This window comes from Saccopteryx leptura, chromosome 4, assembly GCF_036850995.1.
Source record: "Saccopteryx leptura isolate mSacLep1 chromosome 4, mSacLep1_pri_phased_curated, whole genome shotgun sequence".
Lineage (NCBI taxonomy): Eukaryota > Metazoa > Chordata > Mammalia > Chiroptera > Emballonuridae > Saccopteryx > Saccopteryx leptura.
This window is the reverse complement of record NC_089506.1, coordinates 132,650,161-132,675,638: the sequence shown is the minus strand read 5'-3', so window position 1 is coordinate 132,675,638 and position 25,478 is coordinate 132,650,161. Positions and strand designations below refer to the sequence as shown.

Below are 25,478 nucleotides of genomic sequence, written 5' to 3'. Positions count from 1 at the left end.
TCCTTCCTAGAATTGTTTTATATAGTTTCTTAAATCTATTTGTTAAATGTTTGGGATCATATGAATGAAAGACATTATGCAAAACAGATAACTATAAATAGAAAGACACGGGTGTTTGCAGTCTGAATGATTGCTGTTTTTTTCATAAGAACTTCATTTAAGCCAAGTATACTGGAACAGAAACTGAGAAACCCAGTTTATGTGTCCAAAAATAGAAGAAAAAAAAGGGAAGGCACAACCAAACATTTTTAAGTTTATCTACTCCCAACTTCTTAATTCTTAGCACAGGATCAATTTAGAAAAACAATTGAGTTTTTCTCTTTCTGTATAAGAGCTTTTAAATGGCAATAACACCTATTTACCTGAGCCCCAAATTACTTGTGAAATGGTTTTCAGGCATTCTGCATGAATCATCTTGATAAGCCTCTGGGCATGACATCAGTGCCGCCTCACTGCCTGCCCAGCCTAGTGCTGAGAACCCTGCACCGACCCCCCTCCTGGGAGCAGATACCAGAGCCCCCCTTTCAATCTGGCCTTTCTTGTGGCTAAACTGAAAATGGGAGCTAAATGGGCATGATAAAAACATTAAGGTAATGCAATAAATTTGGAATATAGAGTGAAAATAAAAGATATTATGTAATTATGAAAACTAAACTTTAATAAACAGTATTGTTTTCTAACTTAATTTAAATATCACTGTATCCATCTGGCAATTTGACTGAAAATCTTGAGTTACTTTATGCAACACTTAGACAAATATGAGAAAAGAAAAGAATGCACTTGGTAATGTGCCTTGGTTAGTGATTCTTCCCTAGAGGTGGCAGGGACAGCATGTGATTGCCAGGAAGGAAATGACCCAAGACCAATCATTATCAACTGGACAGATAAAAAGTGACCAAGAGACACCTGTTTAAAGAGGCCTCAGAAATTCTAGGTGACTTCCTTTGAACCCTGGTGCAAATACCAAGCTTCACTGTTCCTTTATTAAAGATTCAGTCTACTGTGGGACTAGCTAGTCACACCATTCATTTATACACATAATTGATTGTGAAATGTTACTTCTTAGCTGTATGCAGGTGGCTAATAAGCCTCAGATTTTTAAAGCCATTACCATATCATCAAGACCAGCTACAAGATTTGCAGGACTCGATGCAAAATGAAAATGCAGAACCCCTTATTAAAATTATCAAGAACTTCAAGCTGATGATAGCAGATCATCAGAATAAGTACAGGGCCTTTCTGATGATGAGGTTGAATCCTCAAGCAGCTGGCCCTACATATAATAACTGTCAGACACATACTGCTTTCAGACAATTATATTATCAAGTGAATTACCAAAGAGAAACATGCTGTCCAGGTCTTTAGTGTGACTCAAGGACTAGAAATAGAAACCGTTTCTAAGAGGTCTAAGGAAGATGCATTCTGGCACTGTGTAGTGGTTTTATTCAGCCCACCCTTCCTTTAGTTCCTAAAGATTATATCCTAATTGTACCCTACAGCTATAGTCCATATACAGGAGGGTGTAATTTACATGAAGATGTTCTGCTTATACAAATAATGACCTGTGCTCATTGAGGACTATAGGGTTGGCATTTTCCCTTCCCTAGTTGAAGAACTGAGGTTCAGAGAGCTGGTTTTGGAAGGGGCAGCTGGAGTCCACACTCTTCATTGCTCTTCTCACTGCCCCTCCCACAGGGCTCCATTGATTCTAACAAGACAAGGGTGGCTAATAAGGGGTTTGCAGGTTCCTTGATCTCATGTGCCCAATAACACTCCTGTGAGGTTAACAGTGTTATGCTCAGTTCACACACAAGAAATGGAACTTCAGAGAGGTTATGTGATATTGCAAGATCACAAGATAGTAAGTGGTGGAACTAAGACTAAAACGTGGTCTTCCAATCACAAGTGTGATTTTATTCTTTCTGCTCCCCAACTTGGATGTCAGCTAATTCCCCTGCATACACCGTTCCTTCTCAACTATATTGGTTTCTTTTTCAAAAGATTTGGATTAACAGACATTGTCTTTCCCACAGGAAAAGTGAATCTCCATTACACTTTTATAAGTAAAAGCATTCTTGATGAAAGAACTTCAATTCCTGATAGAATTTCCATCCTTAAACATATCTAAGGAATACTGTAAGGGCTTAGTTGAGTGTAGTTTGAAGTAATTGAGGAAGTAGAGGAAGCTAGCAAGAGCCAAGTTCTCCCAAAAATAATTCCAACTTCTGCAGGTAGCCTTGCTTAATCTAGACATAAGGCATTATCATTAAGAACCGAGAAGTGTCCAGAGCTAGAAACAAGAAAACAAGACCTGACTATCAGTCTAGGGCAGTTCAGGAATGATATCTTCTCTTTGGGAAAGGTCTCCTGTCCCATGTTATTGTGAAATGTTACTGCTTAGTCTCAAGCATATGGCTGGTGTAACCCAGTTACAAATTTTAGCAGGTAAGTTTATTTTCTTTGTCATATGATGGTAATGAAAAACAGAATGATAGACTGACTTGGGAATGAGAGCTTGTTCTCAGTATAAGAACAAAAGTAGTTTAAATCAGGAGTTGCTTTGTACAGTGGTTCTCCAAATTTCAATTATACAACTTCACCAATAAATAACATGATCACTTCACCCCATTTGTACATATTTATTTATAAAGCATGCTTGCTTTTATCTCTATACTCAAGATATACCTTATAAAATATAAATAAAATTCTAATGTTTAAAAATAAGAAAAATAAAAATAAATTGTTCTAATATTCTTTTTACTCCACAATGAATTGTCTTGCTCACTTCGCTTTAGAAAACACTAGGGTTCTAAAGGATATAACCCATATTGCTGGAACATTTGTTTTGATTTTTTCAATTAAAAATTAAAGTTGGCCCTGGCCGGTTGGCTCAGTGGTAGAGCGTCAGCCTGGCGTGCAGAAGTCCCGGGTTCGATTCCCGGCCAGGGCACACAGGAGAAGCGCCCATCTGCTTCTCCACCCCTCCCCCTCTCCTTCCTCTCTGTCTCTCTCTTCCCCTCCCGCAGCCGAGGCTTCACTGGAGCAAAGATGGCCCCGGGTGCTGGGGATGGCTCCTTGGCCTCTGCCCCAGGCGCTAGAGTGGCTCTGGTCGCGACAGAGCGACCTCCCAGGGGGGCAGAGCATCGCCCCCTGGTGGGCAGAGCGTAGCTCCCTGGTGGGCGTGCCAGGTGGATCCCAGTCGGACGCATGCGGGAGTCTGTCTGACTGTCTATCCCCGTTTCCAGCTTCAGAAAAAAATACAAAAAAAAAAATTAAAGTTAAAATTATATGTCAGAATTAATGTAATCATAATAATTTCATTCAATGGTCTTTATATATTCTAAAAGTCTATATTCTTTCATTTAAATAAGTGATTCTCAAAGTGTGTCACTCAGGCTAACAATATTATCATCATATAGGCATTTGTTAAAATGCAAATTTTGGGACCTACCCCAGTGTTACAAAATTAGAAATTCCTAGGTGCAGGGCCAACAATTTATGTTTTAACTAGCCTGTGTTTTTAACCAGATGGTTCGGATACACATTGAAGTATAATGAACCTGGATCATTAAGTCACTTGAATCTGATTTTGTCAACAAATTCTTTTAGAATGATTTTTGAATGCAACTAAATGTTGAATTTGAGATTTAATTATGTTCCTTACAATTTCAGGATTTACTTGAGATGCAGTATGAAGGAGTAGCTGTAATGAAAATGTTTGATAAGGTGAAGGTGAATGTAAACCTTCTCATATACCTGCTGAACAAGAAGTTCTATGGAAAGTGAAGTGCCTGCGGGAATTTTGTGGATTCTCTATCACCTGATTGAGAAATGAGTCTGTTTCATATTTTTGTTTTTAAAACATGATTGAAATCACTGCTTATAAATGTGTGATTTAAAAAAAAAAAAAAGACCAAAACTGTTCTGAAGAATGTACCCACTGTGCCTTTTTGATAATTTGATACTAAAGTAGAATGATACATAAAATGAACTAATGAAAACACTTCTATACTATATGGTGGAATAGGTACTCTGATTTAAAACTTTGAACATTTTGTGATTTGTTTTAAAGTAGGGAAAACATGAATTTAGCTGACTAGGGACAAATCTGTAAACCTATTTTCCTATGAAAAAGATTTTAAGTGTCCCATTTGAATAATGTAATTCTTCATAGATTTTTTTTTAATCTGTGGAGAAATGGAAACCTAATTGTTTGAATTATTTAGACAAATACTGAGTTCTAAGCCCTGTCTTCTTGGAGTTATCAATTTTAAAGAGAACTTTTGTGCAATTTAAAATGAAGTTTTTATAAGTAATTGAAAGTGACAATACAATAACACTTTCTGTATAAAAGTATAAATATATATTTTATGTGATTTATTCCTACTAAATGAAGTGCACTAGTGCCTCATGGTAAAGACTCTTGTAACCCAGAGCCTTTAAGTGACTAAGAAACAACGTGAATAGTGATCTTAGGTACCTACACCCCCTTCACAATTTATTTGAATACTTCAATTGTGCCTCTAAATTTTTGTAATGCAATAAAATCAGTATCTAGATGGTTTTTAAATGTATTCTTTAAAAATTGTTCCATGTAAAATAAATATTATTGAATTACATTAATTTGGCTTTTTAGTTGTCTCAATAAATCTAAATCATTTAGTGGATAAGGTTTTTGGTGAAGAAGGAAGGGCTTATCAGGTGAAAAAATAATTCCCCATAGTTGTACGTGTATTAGGAGACAGAGTAAGCCATTGTGACCAAGAGATCCAGAGCCCTGTGGCTGAAACAAGATAAAAGTTCTCAAATCCAATAATCCCCAGGTAAGTGAGGAGGCCTACAAGGTTCTCCAGGAGACCAGCTCTGACCTTTTCACTGATACCTGGCCAGCAGGAAGAGGGAAAGAAGTCCAGGCCAAGCGTTTTAAGTTATACATGTCACTTCTGCTTACAGTATTTCCCCATGTATAAGACACTCCAATGTGTAAGACGCACCTTATTTTGGGGCCTGAAATTTGAAAAAAAGAAATTTATTACATAAAGTTATTGAAGTCAAGTTTTATTCATCATAAAATTCATACAACTCCTCATCACTGTCCAAACTTCCATCCGTTAGCTTGTCCTCATCTGTGTCTGATGACGAATCACTGTCTTCATATATTGCCCCGTCCTCAGTTCCATCTATGGCATTTGAAATGCCACACTTCTTAAACAATTTGACAATGATCTCAACACTGATATTATCCCAGGATCTTTTCTCCCAGGTACAAACTTCTCTTATAGTTGGTTTTCTCACTCTTCCTGCTGGTGTCAAATTGTCCCCAGAAGACTTCATCCATTGATTCCATTTGTCTCTCATGGCAGCTATGAAGGGTTTGTTAACGTTGACATCAAGTGGTTGGAGCTGGGATGTCAAACCTCCAGGTATGATGGCAAGTTTTGTTTTTTATTCTGCAGCAATCTTCTTTGTGTTTTTTGTTATGTGTGCCCTGAACTGATCAGCACTAATAGGGCAGGTTTGTGTAAGAGCCTATCTGTTCTCCTTCTCCAAACTTTCTCAGACCAGATCTTCATCCCATCCTGATCCATCCAACTCTTGGCATGAATGTGGACAATCACTCCTCGAGGAATGTCTTCCTTTGGCATTGTTTTGCATTTGAAAATCAACATAGGAGGCAGCTTGGTTCCATTGATACAACAAGCTAGAACAACTGTATAATGGCTCTTTTCATGTCCACTTGTCTTCAGAGTTACAGTTTTTACCCTCTTATCTACAGTTTTGTTACTTGGGACATCAAATTGAAGGAGGACTTTGTCCATATTTGCAATCTGTTCCAACTCAAATTGATGTGTCTTCTGACATTGAATTAAGGACCTTCTGCTCAAAGCTTTCAGGCATCTTTTGAGCAAGTCTGCTTAATCCATTCCATTTCATGAAACTGAAGCACCAATTATGTCCTTCTTTGAAATCAGTGACTTTTTTTTCATCAGCCATTCTTCTTGCTGCATGCTGAACTATCTTTGTAGACACTGGAATTCCAATTGCCTTTTGCTCTTCAACCCATATCTTTAATTCTCTCTCTAAATCAGGCCATTTTGCGGACTTGCCAATCTCATGGGCTTCTGCTGTGGCGTTTTCAGTACAGTTTCTTCTTCCCATAGTCAGTCTCAGATTGAGTTTTCAGTTGGAGGAGGACCAATCTTACATTCAGCAGCACAATTTCCATTCACTTTTGCAAACTGGATCACTCTTAACTTGAATTCAGCACTGTATGAAAATCTATTCTGAGCCATTTCTGGGCAGAATGTGGCAAAACATAACCTACCATAATATACCAGTAACAAGTGTGAAACAGTGAATACAAAGACAACAAGCACGAAAAATCAGGAAATGCAAGTAGAAAAAATCTACATCAATGAGCACAAAAACAAGCATGAAAAAGGGGGAAATGGAAGTAAAAAATTTACTACTACTGTATAAGATACACCCAGTTTTTGGACCCCAAATTTTTCAAAAAATGGTGCATCTTATAAATGGGGAAATAAGTTAAATCCCATTAACCAAACAAAACTTTGTCATGTGGCCACAGCTAGCTTTAAGAGAGGCTGAGAAATATGATCCCTAACTAGGCAGCCATGTCCCCAATTAAAATGTAGGGTAGAGAGGGCAGTGGTTCTATTATTTAAAAAAAGGAGAGTGATGCCTGGGCACAGTTTTGCCAAGACAGGCAAGCCACAAGAAAAGCCAATGGGAAAGCAGAAAACCTACTTTTCCCATGGAGAGCAAGGGATCAGGAAGGAGAGAAAAATCCTCCCGCACCTCTCAGTGGTGGTGGCAGAATCTCCCTTCCAGTAAACATTAGCAAGACAATGGCCCCTCCCAAAAAGGAAGGCAACCTGCAACCTCACAGACCACTATATCTGGCTGCCCAGCCCCCAATGCAAACTATAAGCAAGCAAACAAAAATCACATTTACAAACTTATTTGACCAACAATATGTATGCCTCGTACACATAGGAGATAACCAGGAAAACAGTAAAACTGCCCCCAAATTGCCACCGTAAGCACTATCTTCAACTAAAGACCAAAAAAGCTACTTGGGGCCAATTCACTAAAAGGCAGGAAGAGGAAACAAAGGTTGCTCTGACAATAATATTGATGCATCTCAAGTGAAAAAAATGATCTCTGGAAATAGCTCATTTCTGGGTGAGGCCTTCTTTGTAAGGTAAATTTCCCTTACAAAATGGTACTTCTACTCTGTTCTCAAAGCTGCTTCTGTATTTGCAGTTTGTCAGAATAATCAGTTCAAAATAAGACCTGCCTAAGAGGCATATTTTGGGGTGGCACATTCTGCTATCCTTCCCCAGTGTCCTCCCCAGAGCTCATACTTATTATTCAATAAGAAGTATTGTTTTGTTTGTTTTGCCGTTAAAACAATAACTTGGACAAGGTAATGAGATCACAACTGAAAGAAGCCTATAAGTCAGACAGAGAATAACAGGTAGGCAGAAAAGCATAAATCATATGCTTCAACAAGATAAGTTCTCAGAAAAACTCCTGGATGAATCAGAAGTAATCAAATTACCAGATGCAGAGTATAAAATAATGATTGTTAGGATGCTTAAGGATCTCAAAGCTACAATGGATGGACTTAATGAACATCTCAATAAAGAAATTGTAAGCATCAAAAAGACACGGAAATCATAAAGAAGAACCAGACAGAAATGACAAACAATATTAGAAATGAAGACTACTCTAGAAGGAATTAAAAGCAGGCTGGATGAAGCAGAGGATCGAATCAGCAACTTAGAGGACAAGATAAGTGAAAGCACAGAAGCAGAAAGCAAAAAGAAAAGAGGATTAAAAAGTCTGACGACACCCTAAGAGAACTCTGTGACAACATGAAGAGAAACAATATCTGCATAATAGGAGTTCCTGAAGGAGAAGAGAAAGAACAAGGAATAGAGAAGCTCTTTGAAGAAATTATAGATGAAAATTTCCCTAAATTGATGCAGGAAAGAGTCACACAAGTTCAAGAAGCAGAGAGAACCCCAATAAAAAAGAACCCAAAGTGACTGACACCAAGACATATCATAATCAAAATACCAAAGCTAAGAGATAAAGAATATTACAAACTGTAAGAGAAAAACAGTCAATCACCTACAAAGAAATACCCATAAGGATAACATCTGACTTCTCAATAAAAATACTTGAGGCCAGAAGGGATTGGGAAGAAATATTCAAAGTAATGCAAAACAAGAACCTACAACCAAGACTTTTTTTTTTTTTTTTTTTTTTTACAGAGGCAGAGATAGACAGGAACAGACAGACAGGAACGGAGAGAGATGAGAAGCATCAATCATCAGTTTCTCGTTGCGCGTTGCGACTTCTTAGTTGTTCATTGATTGCTTTCTCACATGTGCCTTGACCGTGGGCCTTCAGCAGACCGAGTAACCCCCTGCTGGAGCCAGCGACCTTGGGTCCAAGCTGGTGAGCTCTTTGCTCAAGCCAGATGAGCCCGCGCTCAAGCTGGCGACCTCGGGGTCTCGAGCCTGGGTCCTTCCGCATCCCAGTCCGACGCTCTATCCACTGCGCCACCACCTGGTCAGGCCAACCAAGACTTCTTTATCCAGCAAGACTATCATTTAAAATTGAAGGAGAAATAAAAAGCTTCCCTGACCAAAAAAAAACAAAAAACAAGGAATTCATTACAACCAAACCATTGCTGCAAAAAATGTTAAGAGACCTGCTATAGACAGAACGAAGCAGGAAAATAAATAAATAAATATTTTTTATATATATAGTAAATAAATATATATATATATTTTATATATATAGTAAAAGAGGAATACAGTGGTACCTTGAGATACAAACCAACCAACATAAAAATTTTTTAAAATACAAGCTGCGACTCGGTGCATATTTTTGTTCGAAATCCGAGTGAAAAAAAACCTCAAGGAATTGATCACAACCAAACATTCAAAGAAGAACTAACTCCTATTCTTCTCAAGCTATTTCAAAAAATTCAAGAGGAGGGAAAATTTCCAAGCTCCTTTTATGGGGCGAGCATAATTCTGATTCCAAAGCCAGGCAAAGGTAACACAAAGAAAGAAAACTATAGGCCAATATCCCTGATGAATATCGATGCTAAAATTCTCAACAAAGTATTAGCAAACCAGATCCAGAAATAATGAAAAAAAATCATACATCATGATCAAGTGGGATTTATTTTGGGGAGGCAAGGCTGGTACAATATTAGCAAGTCAATCAATGCAATTCATCACATAAACAAAAGGAAGAACAAAAACCATATGATTATATCAATAGATGCAGAAAAAGCATTCAATAAAATCTAGTACCCATTTATGATCAAAACTCTCAGCAAAGTGGGAATACAAGGAACATACCTCAACATAATAAAGGCCATCTATGACAAGCCCACAGCCAACATCATACTCAATGGGCAAAAGTTAAAAGCAATTCCCTTAAGATCAGGAATAAGGCAGGGGTGCCCTTTTTACCACTCATATTCAATATAGTTCTGGAAGTCCTAGCACAGCGATCAGACAAGAAGTAGAAATAAAAGGCATCCAAATTGGAAAAGAAGAAGTAAAACTATCATTATTTGCTGATGATAAAATACTGTACATAAAAAACCCTAAAGTTGCAGTAAAAAAGCTACTGAACCTAATAAATGAATTTAGCAAGGTGTAAGTATATAAAATTAATACTCAGAAATCAGAGGCATTTTTATACACCAACAATGATCTGTCTGAAAGAGAAATTAAAAAAAGTTCCCTTCACTATTGCAACAACAACAAAAAAATACCTACGAGTAAATTTAACCAAGGAGATTAAAGACTTGTACTCAGAAACTATAAAACATTAATAAAAGAAATCAAGGAAGATACAAACATATACCGTGTTCATGGCTAGGAAGAATAAACATTATTAAAATGTCCATATTAGCCAAAGCAATTTATAAATTCAATGCAATTCTTATGAAAATACCAAGGACATACTTCAAAGATATAGAACAAATATTCCAAAAATTCATTTGGAACCAAAAAAGAACACTAATATTCTCAGCAATCTTGAAAAGGAAGAATAAAGTGAGTGGTATCACACTTCTAGATGTCAAGTTGTACTACAAGGCCATTATACTCAAAACAACTTGGTACTGGCATAAGAACAGACATATAGATCAACGGAACAGAATAGAGACCCCAGAAATAAACCTGTACCTTTATGAACAATTGATATTTGACATAGCTGATAACACCATACAATCGAGTAAAGATAGTCTCTTTAACAAATGGTGTTGGGAAAATTGGACAACTACATGCAAAAAAATGAAACTAGACCACCAACTTACACCATTCACAAAAATAAACTCAAAATGGATAAAAGACTTAAATGTAAGTCATGAAACCATAAGCATCCTAGAGGAAAACATAGGCAATAAGCTCTCCGACATCACTCACAGCAATATATTTGCCGATTTATCTCCATGGGCAAAGAAATAAAGGACAGGATAAACAAATGGGACTACATTAAATTAAAAAGCTTTTGCACAGCTAAAGACAATATGAAAAAAATAAAAAGGCAAACCACACAATGGGAGAACATATTTGACAATACATCTGATAAGGGGTTAATAACTAAAATTTATGAACTTATAAAACTCAACACCAGGAAGACAAACAATCCAATCAAAAAATTGGCAAAAGAAATGAATAGACACTTCTCCAAAGAGGACATACAGATGGACAATAGGCATATGAAAAAATGCTCAATATCACTAATCATTAGAGAAATGCAAATAAAACCACAATGAGATATCACCTCACACCAGTCAGATTAGTGCTCATCAACAAAACAACACAGAGTAAGTGCTGGTGAGGATGTGAAGAAAAGGGAACCCTCCTGCACTGCTGGTGGGAATGAAGACTGGTGCAGCCACTGTGGAAAACAGTATGGAGATTTCTCAAAAAATTAAAAATCGAACTGCCTTTTGACCGAGCCATGCCACTTTTAGGAATATATCCCAAGAACACTATGTCAACGAGTCAAAAGGAGAAATGCACCCCCATGTTTATGGCAGCATTGTTTACAATAGCCAAGATCTGGAAACAACCCAAGTGTCTGTCAGTGGACGATTGGATTAAAAAGCGGTGGTATATATACACAATGGAATACTATGGGGCCATGAAAAAGAAGGACATATTATTTTTTGCGACAACATAGATGAACCTGGAAACTATTATGTTAAGTGAAATAAGCCAGGCAGAGAAAGAAAAATATCATATGACCTCACTCATTTGAGGAATCCAATGAACAACATGAACTGAGGAGCGAAATAGAGACAGGTGGGATCAAAGGATCCAGAAGGAAAGTGGACAGAGGGAAAGGAAATGATAGGCTGATAGGATGGGATGAGAGCAGAAAAGCAAACCCTGGAGGGAAGGGGGGAGGGCGTTACGGGGAGGGGGACAGGGGGGGATGTACTGAGGGACATGGGGGAGGGGAGGATGTATTCAGGGATATACTAGAATCTATGTAAACACAATAAATTAATTTTAAAAAAAGAAAAAACAAAAATAAACTATTAATGAACAGTTGATGACAATATACTGATGTGATAAGTAAAACAGCTAAAGTTATACAGTTAAGCAAAATATTAAAGGATTTTGTTGTAAGGGGGTTTATACTATTTTCCTTTGGGTGATGGGCACACAACACAAAACAGTTCAAACAGTACAAAAATGTTTACCTGAAACCTATGTACTCTTATGATCAATGTCACCCCATTATATTTAATTTTCTAAATAATAAAAAATATGAATCTTATGGATCAAAAAACCACAAGAAAACAATAACTTGATTTTTACATTGCTTACTCCTATATTTTGATATATGTTTGATCCTGTTTCCACTGTTACAAAACTGGTCTTTGGTATGGAAGGTTGAGAGGGTCCATGCTCCCCTGAATTCTGCTTATTAGCACCTGGAATGTAAAAAGGCAAAACAGACTTAAAGAGCACTCTAGCTACTATGGGGAAGGAAAAATAATTTTTCTTTTGGAGTTTCCCCCAAAATATGGAAACCCAGCACAAATTGGGCAGTTGAGGCTTGTATGTCATTCTGGCCCAAGGGGAGAGAGGCAGGAGTCTGGGACTCAGAGAGAGAGTGGACAGTTCACAAAGAGATGAGAAAGAGCAAATACTTGGTAAACATTCTTGCTGGGGCCACCCAGAAACAATGGGACGCAGAGGAGGATCCTATCAAACAGTTGCTGGATTCTTTCCATCTATTACCTCTGAGCAGGTTTTTTCATCCGAATTCCTTTAGGCAGGTAAGGGGGAAGGTCAAAGAGTCTTTGAGTCTTTTGTTTCTTAAAAATAACTAGCTTAAAGTAATCTATGTCCCAAAAAGTATATTGTGGTGTGGCAAAATCAGTTTCCCCCTGGCAGTAAAATGGCTTAGACTGGTAGAGTCAGACTGGGCCTCAGTCCGGCAACCTCAGCACTTGACTTCTGTCTAAGAAAGAATTCAGAATCAAGGCTCAAACTATAAGAGAAAGTTTATTTGGAAAGTCTCAGAGGCAGAAGTGAGCTGTAGAAGAAATGAGTTCAGAAAACAAGTTACAGAGTGTAAAGCCAGTAGCCAGGGCCAGGGCCACTATCACAGCAGCCGCCTGGCCCATGCAGGTTCGCATTGGATTCAGACAGTCGGTAAAGAAACAACGGAGCCAAGAACTGATGGGCCTTCATCTTTAATCCTAGCTTGCACCCAGCAGGCAAGTAAAAACACACACTGGGCTCCAAAACCCAATCACATTCAGTGCTCACAAAGCTACTGATTTATCCAAGTTTCCTAGAATCAAAGGTTTCTAGCTCACCAGACTTATTCTCCTCAGTTCCCCATCTCCTTCCTTCTCCAGCGTCAAACTGCACAAACTGGCATCTCACTCAGCACTCCGCCATCTTGGCTGCTTCTCCTGGCCACATGGCCTCTTTCTGCTCTCTGCTCTGCTCCCTCTGCTCTCTCATGCTAGTCATCCCAGGAACCAAGAGCGCAAGCTCCCGCTCCATCCCCATTTTATATTGTAGCTTCACAACCTCTAATCCAATATACAAAATAGGGAAGTCTCTAATACAAAGTCACTTCTCTGAGGCATGATTGGATTGTACCACCCCACATCAAAAAGGGTGGGAAAGGCTTAATCCCAAAACCAAGCCCCAGGCTACAAGGATTCTCAACACACATTAATATCACCTGGGCAACGGCCTCATGTGGGCAGCGCCTATTTTTAACAAAGTGAGCATAATACATTTTATCTGCCCAACACAGAGGCAAAAGGCCCTTAGAGATTAGGAAAGAGTGAAGGAAAAGGTGCTGGGAGAAGGTGAGAAAAGGAAAGAGCTGAGCTGGGTCCTCCTCTTGAAGGTATTTATCTGGAGGTCTCAGGGGAGGATCTCAAAAGAATATTCATCAGCTTTCCAGGTGTGTCCTTTCAGGGTCTTGGTCTCCACTGATTAATTGGCATCAAGGCAGGGGATTATTGGTTAATGCACCTGGACCTGGTGTCACTTGTCTGCTTTTGCCACTTTTCTAGGCCTAGAGCTAAAACACAACTGAAGTCTAGATGTATTTGATATGGGTCATAACCTCATTGACCTACTTAAAGGCTAGTCTCCAGCCACTTGTTTGTCTTCCCTTCCTAAGGGGGTCTAACCCACATGACTAACAACATGCCAGGGGAGGAAAGATGGGGGAGGGTCTGAACTACATGACCAGCAATATGCTAGGGGACAAAAGGTCATCCTGGGGGTGAGGTTCTTGTTTTTCCAGTTTTTCCAGTAGCTAGGCACCTGAGGCTTTCTGCCCTGGTGACCTTCTGTACACGGCCCATTGTCTTTGCTCTGTTCATGTCTGTCTAACTGCCTACCACACCCTCACTACTCTCAAAGGATATGCTCCGGTAATCTTCAAGAGAGGGAAAGCCTGTACACATTTGAATATTCTTAAGGTGACCAATCATCCTCCTTAGGGAGAACAGTCCTTTTGTAAATTCCTTCCTCCCTCGAAAAATATCCTCCTACATGTCCTCCTTTTTGATATTGGAAGACTAATCTGTAAATGTCCATATTCAATCAATGCAGAGTCAATCCATTGCACGTAATATGAAATATTTGTATTTGACATGATGATTTATCAAGGATCAGTACAGTGCTGCGAGACAAAATTACGAGACGCATGCGCTCTGCACGGGAGACCTTGAGAGAGAGCGCAATATACCGAGACTGCAAATGGCTTTGTGTACTTCTTACTGAAATATGACACAGCAAATAGGACATTGTAGACTCATGATTCTTTCTTTCTCAGTAAATAATCATAGACAGGTAAGCACAATTCATGTATTATTAATTCATTATCTATTTAATAATTTCCAAATATGTATAATTTTATTTACAAATATTTTCCCAAAATTCATGTTTTAAAGTGGAAATCTAACCTCAAACCATATCTATTAATAACGCATTTTAATTAAATAGTTACATAAAACAGGTTTTTTAATTAGAAAATGATAAATACACCTGAATATCACTCCAAATTAGTGGTTTTGTTGGATATTTAGTTTTGTTAATTTAGCTTCAGGAAAATTTGCCTACCATGATGTAATGTTTTCAGTTCCTAATGTGCTTGCATCATTCGTGTAGCTCTATATTTTATTTTTAATTTTTTTTTTCATTTAAGGGATAGAAAAAGAGAAAATGCCATTTCAACGATAAATTGAAAAATGAATTTCCATTCCTCATATCAAAGAAAGATACCATTGTTTTCTGCAATATTTGCAGTGGAGAATTTTGTATTGCAGTTTGGGGCAGCCCAGCAATAATGAAACACTTGACCACCACAAACATAAGCAATCACTAGATGTATCAGCTTCCAGTTGTAAAGTAACAAGTTTTTTTAAAACTTCAAATTATTCTGACGATGAAAAACAGTTGGCTATAATGGAGAGAACATTTGCATTTCTTACCATAATTCTCAGTCAAAGTTTTCATAGTATGGATTGTACAACTAAATTATTGAAAAAGTTTCACACTGCAAAATTTTCAAGTGCCAGGACAAAATGAGAGGCTATTTTGAAATCAGTATTTAAAAATGACTGTGACAAAATACTTTCAGAGGACTTGGAAACTGCAGCATTTGTAACAATTTTATCTGATGCATCAAATCATGATGAAATTAAATTGTATCCAATAATAGTAAAATATTTTAATGTTACCAAGAGCATTCAAGTAAAAATTTTAAATTTAGAATCCATTGAGGGTGAAACTTCTGAAATTTTGTCAAGCCATCTATACAGAGTAATAAATGAAAACAACTTGAAATCCAAAGTTGTTGCACTAATGGCTGATGATACAAACACAAATTTTGGTGGGCAAAGATGCAAAGGGGTGAATAATGTTTATGTAAAATTACAAGAGTTTCTCCAAAAGAAAATACTAGGAATAGGTTGTAATGCACATATTTTGTCAAATGCAATCAACATAGCGTCATGTGCCATGCCAATTGATGCAGAAGTAATAACTTCATTTATTTGCATTTTAGTCATTTTGCCATGCATGTTGCTACTTTAATACAATTTTGTGAAGAAGCAAATGTTGAATACAAAAACCTTTTAGGATATTCAAAAGTTAGATGGCTTGTTCTAACATCTGCTATAAAGCATGTTCTACAATTACACTGGGGAACAAAATTTTTGTTGCCTCCACAAAAACACTTGTTCTTACCTAATTCAAGTGTGCTGATTTCAAATCTGACATTAGTTTTTCTCTGTAAGCTACAGATTTTTTGTAATTCAAGATTTTAGGTTTTTATCTTATTGTAAAATTTTCAACATTTAGTTTAACATAATGAAGTAGAATGTCTTCTTGGGCATTATCTTTATGAAAATATAATAATTTATATAATGCAGTAAATACACTAATACACTAAAAGATATGATTGCATCAGAATTTGTCTACAATTTCAAAACAGAACATATTAAAAACACTTATTTTAATCATAAAATTTGCACAAAACATTTAAATTCTCTTCAGGCAAAAATTTGTGTTTGTAGCTCTTGCGTTTGTGTACTTGTTGAGGACAATCTCATTTGATGCTCCAGTGATAGTCTACTCATCACTAACAGCTCCAAAATTTTGGGGAAACTTATCAAGGTGACTGTTCAGGAAGTGAATCTTAATGCTCGTTACATCAAATGTCACGGAAAGCCAACAGCATCCCTTTGAACCAGAAGTTCATAGTTTTCTGCTTTTTTGTTGCCAAGGAAGTTCTTTGTAACTGCCACAAAAGACTGCCATGCTGTTTTCTCCTCCTTATTCATCTTCCTGGAAAATTCTTCATCACATATGAGGGTTTGAATTTGAGGTCCATCGAATACACCTGCTTTTATCTTCTCAAAAGACAAGGCAGGAGCCCTGGCCGGTTGGCTCAGCGGTAGAGCATCGGCCTAGCGTGCGGAGGACCCGGGTTCGATTCCCGGCCAGGGCACACAGGAGAAGCGCCCATTTGCTTCTCCACCCCCACCCCCCTCCTTCCTCTCTGTCTCTCTCTTCCCCTCCCGCAGCCAAGGCTCCATTGGAGCAAAGATGGCCCGGGCACTGGGGATGGCTCCTTGGCCTCTGCCTCAGGCGCTAGAGTGGCTCTGGTTGCAACATGGCGACGCCCAGGATGGGCAGAGCATCGCCCCCTGGTGGGAAGAGCATCGCCCCATGGTGGGTGTGCCGGGTGGATCCCGGTCGGGCGCATGCGGGAGTCTGTCTGACTGTCTCTCCCTGTTTCCAGCTTCAGAAAAATGCAAAAAGAAAAAAAAAAAAAAAAAAGACAAGGCAGGAAAAGCAGAAATAATATGTTGAAAGCATTCATGTTCTCTATTCAAAGCCTGAACAAACTGCTTTATTAAGCCAAGTTTGATGTGAAGTGGGGGGAAAATGATCCTGTCTTGATTAACTACAGGTTCACTCACAATATTTTGCATTTCTACTTCCAGAGATTCATGTTTCAGCCACTCCTTCTGTGTCCAGTGTTTCTCCTGAGCTCCACTGCCCCACAAACACAGAAAGCAAGGATACTTCGTGAAACCTCTCTGTTGTCTTAGCAGGAAACCTACCATTTTAAGATCCACACAAATAATTCAGTTATGCTCCTCATATTTCAGAAAGTTGAGGACAATTTTTATGTCATTATAATCTTCTTGCAGATGAGTTGAATAACCAATTGGAACCACTGCATAAACATTATTGTTGTGTAGGAGAGCACATTTCAGACTCCGTTTAGAGCTGTCAAGAAATAGCCACCATTCTGTTGGACTGTAAGTGGTAATACCTAGCTAGCTGAAAAGACTACTGATATTATGACAGTAAACAAAGTGTTTATTTTCGGGAAAAAAATCCACAAAAATTTGTTCATGCTTTCTCAAATGTGATACTTTAGCTGACCAGTGAATTATATTCTTTTCTTGAAGCCTGGGGGCTAATAACTCAGCTGCTTTCTTTGATAGACCAAAATCTCTTACTAAGTCATTCAATTGGGGTTAGCTAAACTGCTGAGGGGTTAATGACTGCTTGGCATCAGAAGAAGACCCTTCAGATTCTATAACCATTTCCTCATGCATCTTATCAAAATACACTTGATCACCATGTTCACTTTCTTCATCCTTAGAAGAAATAAAACCATTGAAAACTAGAACCCGGAGTGTCTCAGAGTGTGGGATAGGTCATATTGCTGAAGGAATATTACGATATGTGATCATGCCATTTTTTCTTGCCGATGCCCTTTGTATGGATCACACAGAAATACCAGTCACTGCTGTGGTCCTTAGGTTCATGCCAAACCATGGGAATACCAAAAGGCATTCCTTTGCATTTTCCTTTTATCCAGTCATGAAGCATTTCCTCACAATTATGACACACAATACGAGGAGCCCAATTCTTGTCTTGATCGCCAAGGGGAACTTGAAAATAGGCAATATATGCACGTGTCACAAATGATGAAATATTACGCCTTTGACGAAATGTGTAACAGCCACATATATAACAGAAGGTGTCAGGACTATTCTTACATTTACGCCTACTTGAAGAAGCCATGATTCAATCTTAAAACAAAATAAGAGGGGGATTTTATCAGATAATAATTTTTTACATTTAAAAACATCTACTATTATGTAAAAGTGATGTTTGTAAAACATTAATTGTCTTGTGGTTATGTTCAATCTTAGAGTCATTGCCCTTTAACTCCAATTTAAAGACCAATGCATGCCATTAACTGTAACAAAAAGAAATTAAAATTGCATAAAAACCAGATTTCAGATTTGGAATTAGCAATGCAGAAATATATAAAAACAGTTCTAAAACCTCATGCAACAAAAATGAAAAAAAATTTGTTCCCCAATGTTATTTGAGCCTCTCCATTCATATTTTTTAAATTTAGACAAATGTCCTAAAATTCTGGAACCATTTTCTAATAATAAAATATCTGAGATATTAATATATTTTGTACATAATCAAGCATCTATTTTTCACAAAACAATTCAAAAGATTGAAAGTGAACACATTTCAACTACGGAAGTTAGTCTTATTTTGAAAGACTTTATCCTTCAAAATAAATCTCATTTTGAAGAAAAATTTCTTCCTTTAATTCTAAAAAGAAAATTGTCAGTCTTAGAGGAATCAAATCCGAGCATAACAGAAACGTTTTTCAAAGAAGTGCAGAATTTTTATCAGACATGGTTTTAATATATCGAAAAATGTTTTGAAACAAATATCACGGGAAATAACAGTTTTCAATGGTGTTTTTTTACTTCATCACAAACTTATTTGACCCACATTCCACCCCTTTTTCTCTCTTACAATCTAAACTACAGGTATACCTGCACAAGGAAATTAGGCTCATTATACAAATTACAATACCACAAATCATACAGTTTTAGCAATTACAAAGGCACATTTCACCAGTCTCTGAGTATTTTGCCAAAAGTGCAAAATGTCCTCTTCTTTCCAGCTGTATGAAAAGCTTCCCCAGGCAGGGAGAGGGCTTCCAGGAAAGCTTCCTCCCACCCCCATCAGAGTATTTCACAATGTCCAAAATCTGTAAGTCCATCCAGCGAAGAAGCCAGTGCCCACTGCGGTCATAGTCCAGGAATCAGTCCACGTACATGGGGCCTCAGCCCCCTTCCATCTCTGCCATTCTGGCAGGTCTTACACTGTCCCAAGGAGGAGGATGTGGCGATGGCAGTCAGCATTTCCATCTCTGCTCCAGAGGGCATGATGACAACCACCCCTATGTCCCAAAATCACAGACCTACCAGGGGCGTAGTAGGTACTTCTTACTCCTGGGCTCTCATCTTATGGAGACTGCGGATCGCAACTCAAGCTTGATTCTTTTATCCTCCAAAGAGGAACCAAAAACACGAGCTCCCGCTGTCGGGCTTGAGACCTGGGCCACCACCACCTTCTGCTCTGTGGGCTTTGCAGCCACAGCTTTGGCCTCCCACCACTGCTGGCTCTCCACAGCATCCAGGGCAATCTGCAACTCACAAACCTGTGATTCCTTCTCCAGTGGCTGCTCCATTTCCAGGTGAATCTCACAAACCTGGTTGGTCTCCTTCTCCGGTGCTTCCTCCAGCTCCAGGGTTGGCATCTCTTTCTCTCATGTTCACTCCAGGTTCTTCCACTGCTTGGTTTGCAGGTCCCTGGCAGCCTCTTCCACAGAGCTCTTGGTTTCCTCACACATGGATGTAAAAGAGTCAGCCTATGGCCCCCAAAAGGACAGCCATGGGGAACCATAACAGCAGCCAGTCCTCTACTCCACAGCTCAAAGGTGATGTTGGCTACATACCAAACTGATCCAAATCCTGTCACAGACTAAGCCAAATGTATGGCCAGTAGCCACAGCAACCATCACAGCCACCTGGCCCATGCAGGTTTGCATTTGATTTGAACAGACAGTAATGAAACAATAAAGCCAAGAACCAGTGGGCCATTACATTTAATCCTAGATTGCGCCTGGCAGGTGAGAAATACACGCAGTGGGAAAACACTTCCCTTTCCATTCAGTGCTCCCAAAGCAAATGACTTATCCAAGTTTCCTAGAATCAAAGGAACTCACCAGACTTATTCACTCTGTTCACCATCTCTTTCTCTCTACACCGGTGTTTCCCAACGTGGGGCCCACGCCCCACAGGGGGGCAATTCGATAGTTAAGGGGGGCAATTTGAAAATGGACATGGCACGACTTTAACTCTTTCGCCCCGGGCCATTTAAATGCAATGCTAGATATCGGTGCCAAATTTAACAAAAAATGCAATTCTTAAATAATTGCGGTAAATAATTATTAAGTATAATTTCATTTGACGAGACCAACATATCAACTGGGTGATTGGCGCCATCAAGTAAACTTCGTCCTGGGTTTACTGCGGAGCGTGCCGTCTGCCGCGGGGAACCCCGGACGTTTTAAAAACCCGCTAAACAACGCAGTTATTCTCACCTAATTGGCCCATCGCAACTTCTGTAGTGTTTCACATCATTCAGTTGGTGTTAATTTGAAATAAGTGTCAGTCAAAACTGTTGTAAAAGCTCGTTGATTTAATAAATATACATATATATATTGTATAGATATAATTGGTAAGTATTTGATTTTATTTTTATCAATATTAAACTCTTTATTAAGTACTTCTTGCATCGGGGCTAGAAAGCACTACTATTTTATAAATATTATTGGGGCTCTAATAGTGCATGCACGACAATTTTAATTTTAGAAGCATAACTTTCCAGAAAATTTTGTCAAGTGGAAAAAATATAGATACCTTTTGATTTGCGGTGGTAGTGTAGTAAATGTGTTATATACATTTAAATAAATATAAATTTTTAGTATACGTTTACTCTTTGTCACATTGAATATATTTTAACACATATTTTAATATTAGTTGTTTTTTTTTGTTTTTTGTTTTTGTTTTTTTTTTTTTCATTTTTCTGAAGCTGGAAACGGGGAGAGACAGTCAGACAGACTCCCGCATGCGCCCGACCGGGATCCACCCGGCACGCCCACCATGGGGCGACGCTCTGCCCACCAGGGGGCGATGCTCTGCCCATCCTGGGCGTCGCCATATTGCGACCAGAGCCACTCTAGCGCCTGGGGCAGAGGCCACAGAGCCATCCCCAGCGCCCGGGCCATCTTTGCTCCAATGGAGCCTTGGCTGCGGGAGGGGAAGAGAGAGACAGAGAGGAAAGTGCGGCGGAGGGGTGGAGAAGCAAATGGGCGCTTCTCCTGTGTGCCCTGGCCGGGAATAATATTAGTTTTTAATTGATCTTATTTTTATTTCTTATAGCCCATAGTAAAATGAGTGGTGCAAGCAAGAAAAAAACTCGTCAATATTCGGAGGAATATTTAAAATTTGGGTTCATACCCGCTGTTCACGATGAGCGAATTCCTTTTTGTCTTTTATGCCAGCAATGTTTGACCAACAAATCAATGAAACGAGGTCGTCTTGAGGCACATTTGAAGGCGAAACATAGTGCTCATATTAATTCAAATTTGAGTTACTTTAAAACTTTAAAGAAAATTTCTGAAAAAAGAACAACATTAAAGTCTCTATTTACTGCTCATACTTCAACTAATAATCGTGTTCTTGAGGCTAGTTATCAAATTTCTTTATTCATTGCTAAAACTGGAGAAAATCACACTATAGGAGAGAATTTAATAAAACCGTCAATATCAGCATTTCTTAAAATGGTTCTTGAAAAAGATGACAAAGATTTAAAAGCTATGCCACTCAGTAACAATTCTGTTAGCAGAAGAATAGACAAAATGAGTAAGGATATTGAAAAACAATTTATTGAAAAGCTGAAAACAAGAAAATTCTCCTTGCAAATGGATGAATCAACTTTGAGAGACAGTGAGGCAGTATTGATAACTTACGTAAGATATATTGATAAAGGACATTTTGCTGAAGAAATGTTGTTCTGTAAAAGATTAGAAAGCACCACTACCTCCAAAGATATATATAATAAGCTAAAAAACTACTTAGATGTCAATGATATACCAATGAAAAGTATAACATCTTGTGCTGCAGATGGTGCTCCCAGTATGATGGGCAAGAAAAATGGCTGCTTAAAATTGATGAAAGATTCGCATCCAGAAATGATTCTTGTGCATTGTGTTACTCATAGGGAAAACTTGGTAGCTAAAAACATCTCGCCTGTTCTGAATGAAGTATTACATACAGTAATAAAGTGTGTTAATGCTATTAAAGCTAGTGCCAAATGTGAGCGTCTTTTCAAGCTATTTTGTGAAGAACAAAATGAAGACCATGTGAGACTTTTACTTCATACTGAAGTAAGATGGCTATCTAAAGGAAACTGTTTGAAAAGATTTATGGAACTGTTTGATACTCTTAGTGATTTTTAAGCGACAAACCTGAAATGAAGTATCTGTTAACAATAGATGGTAAAGCATTTGTGAGTTATTTAGCCGATATCTTTGAAAAACTAAATATATTAAAGAAGCAACTTCAAGGAACAAATAAAACTCTTGTCGATGCAAAAGCAAAGATATTTGGTTTCATTACCAATATTGAGTTATGTCAGAAACATATTAACAACAAAAACTTTAAACAGTTTCATTGGCTCCAAAAATGTGAAGTAACTGATACCGCTTTACTTGTTATTGTCAATCATTTGAATATTCTATCGGCTGATTTAAAAGAAAGATTTTCTGATTTAAAACAAATTGATTTCCCAACATGGATGATGCAGCCAATGTTAGTGGATTTGTCTGATATATCAAATATGCAGTATCAAGAAGAACTCGCAGAATTGCAAAATGATGAGTCAGTTAAAGCTTTATTTAATATCAAAGGAGCGATGGCATGGCTTTGTGAGGAAACAGAAATCAAATACCCAAATTCAACCAAATGTGCAAGAAAACTATTGCTACCGTTTCCATCTTCATTTTTAGCTGAATGTGGATTTAGTGCTGTAAATGATTTACTGGTAAAAAAAAGAAATCGGCTGGATATAACACAACGTGGAGACTTGAGACTAAAGCTAACCAAATTGGAACCTAATATAAAATCTCGGTGCAGCAAGCATCAAGCTCAAGGATCACACTAAATTAAAATAATAAATTAATATAGAAAAATCTGTATTAAAATTATTTGGAATTTAAATTTCTGTTTTTCATTATATGTTTTGAAATTTTACTTACTGTGTTTTGTTAACAATTTCATAGTGATTTCTTCCTAGAACCTATCATTTATGTTTATTAAATGAACAAATCAATTTTTTAATGTTAAAAATTATGTATGTTACATAGGGGAAGACATAAAAATTTTAGAAAGGTTAAGGTGGGGCATGGCACAAAAAAGGTTGGGAAACACTGCTCTACACAAACTCTGCACAAACTGGCTTCTCTTTCAGCACTCCGCCATCTTGGCTGCCTCTCTTTGTAATGCTAATATCAGGAACCCAGAGAGCAAGCCCCCAGTCTGCCCCATTTTATAGTGTAGAAATCCAAACCTTTAAACCAATCTACAAATAAGGAAGTCTCTGATACAAAGTCACTTATCTGAGGCATAAATGGGATTTCTCATTAGAGTGCACCACTCCACATCATGCAACAGTCAAGGGTTTGGGGAAAAACTTAGTTTTGAAAAGATCTTAGTATTAAAAGGGCAGGCAAGTCTTAGTCTTAAAACTAAACCTTAGGCTATAAGGACCCTGCCTGCTTACAGCCTGTCCCCCACACCCAATGCAAACTATTAGCGAGCAAACATATACATCATAGTTGCAAACTTATTTGACCCACACTAGTCAAAACTTCTAGTAATTTATGGGTTAAAGAAGATATAGTGAAATTGACAAAATATCTAGACATGAATCACATATATATATACATCAACATCATAAAATTCAGCTAAAGTGGTCATTTGAGAGAGAAGTGAAAATTAATCAGCCATGCTATCAGTTCAAAAGGTTAGGAGAATAAAAGGTAAACCCAAAGGAAGTAGAAAGAAAGAAGTAACAAAAAGCCTATGTGAAAATTAAAGCAATTAAAAAGAAAAAAAACAGCAAGACAAAAAAAAAAAACCTTGGGAAATGGTCATTTTTCATCTTCCTGTCAGATTAATTAAGGGGAAAAAAAGCAAACATATGTTATGTGAGGTACAAAAATGGGGGCTATGTCCTAGCCAACTGGCTTAGCAGTAGAGTGTTGGCCCAGATTGTGAAAGTCCCACATTCAATTGCCTGTCAGGGCACACAGGAGTGACTATCTACTTCTTCACCCCTCTTCTGCTTTCTTCCCCTCCTGCAGCCATGGCTCAAATAATTTGAGCAAGTTGGTCCCAGGCACTGAAGATGGCTCCATGGCCTCACCTCAAGTGCTAAAATAACCTGGTTGCCAAGCAATGGAGCAGCAGCCCAGATGGGGAGAGCATCACCTGGTAGGGGTTTACCAGGTGGATCCTGGTTGGGGCGCATGCGGGAGTCTGTCTCTGCCTCCCTGCCTCTCACTTGAGAAATAAAAAGGGGGGGAACTAAACTGTAGATAAAATTGATAGCTTTAGAAAAATAAAGTATGATATATAAGGGAATACTAAAGTTTGAAAAGAATTTAATATACATGTATTAAACCGATCAATCTAGAAAAATGCAAACTGCAGAAGTATTCCTTGAATATATTACTCTCTGTGTAAATATTTAAAACATTAAGCAATACTTTTTTTTGAAACATTTTGTACTAAAAATACAAAAACATTGAGAAAAAGTTACTACTCTCCTAGGCAAGAAAAAGAATGGACTGAAAAAGAGGTACAAAATAGCTTAACTGGTATAAGGTGTATACATTATATTTATATGTATATGTTAATGATGGGTTGTAGGTGATAGATAAAATGACTACTCAGCTGCCACCTGGAGAACAGAGCAGCCCTGGAGGAGGAGGAAGAAGGGCTTGAAACCGAACATTCTCATCCCCCACTATAAGGCTGTAGTTAATTTGCTTGCTATTTTTTCTCTTAATGGCTTCCTGGCTGTTGGTCAAATAAGTTTGTAAATATGATGTATATGTTTGCTCGCTTATAGTTTGCATCGGATGTGGGGGACAGGCTATAAGCAGGCAGGTCCTTATAGCCTAAGGCTTAGTTTTAAGACTAAGTCTTTACCACCTTTTTAATATTAAGATCTTTTCAAAATTAAGCTTTTCCCCACACCCTTGACTGTTGCATGATGTGGGGTGGTGCATTCTCATGAGCAATCCCATTTATGCCTCAGATAAGTGACTTTGTATCAGAGACTTCCTTGTTTGTATATTGGATTAAAGGTTTGGATTTCTACACTATAAAATGGGGCAGAGGAGCCCATGTTGGTGGAGAGCAGAGAAAGGCCATGTGGAGGAGAGGAGAAGCA

General features: G+C 38.1%; 1 protein-coding gene across 2 annotated transcripts in view; it reads left to right on the top strand.

Annotated features, from left to right (window-relative positions):
* IQGAP2 (IQ motif containing GTPase activating protein 2) overlaps positions 1–4,617 on the top strand; it is a 435,050-nt gene extending 430,433 nt beyond the window's left edge. For both annotated transcript variants that reach the window (XM_066381735.1, XM_066381736.1), the window contains exon 36: positions 3,673–4,617. In XM_066381735.1, coding sequence (XP_066237832.1) covers positions 3,673–3,786 — 114 coding nt within the window. In that variant the 3' untranslated portion in view covers positions 3,787–4,617. The remainder of the gene's footprint in view (positions 1–3,672) is intronic.
* Positions 4,618–25,478: the final 20,861 nt, after the last annotated feature.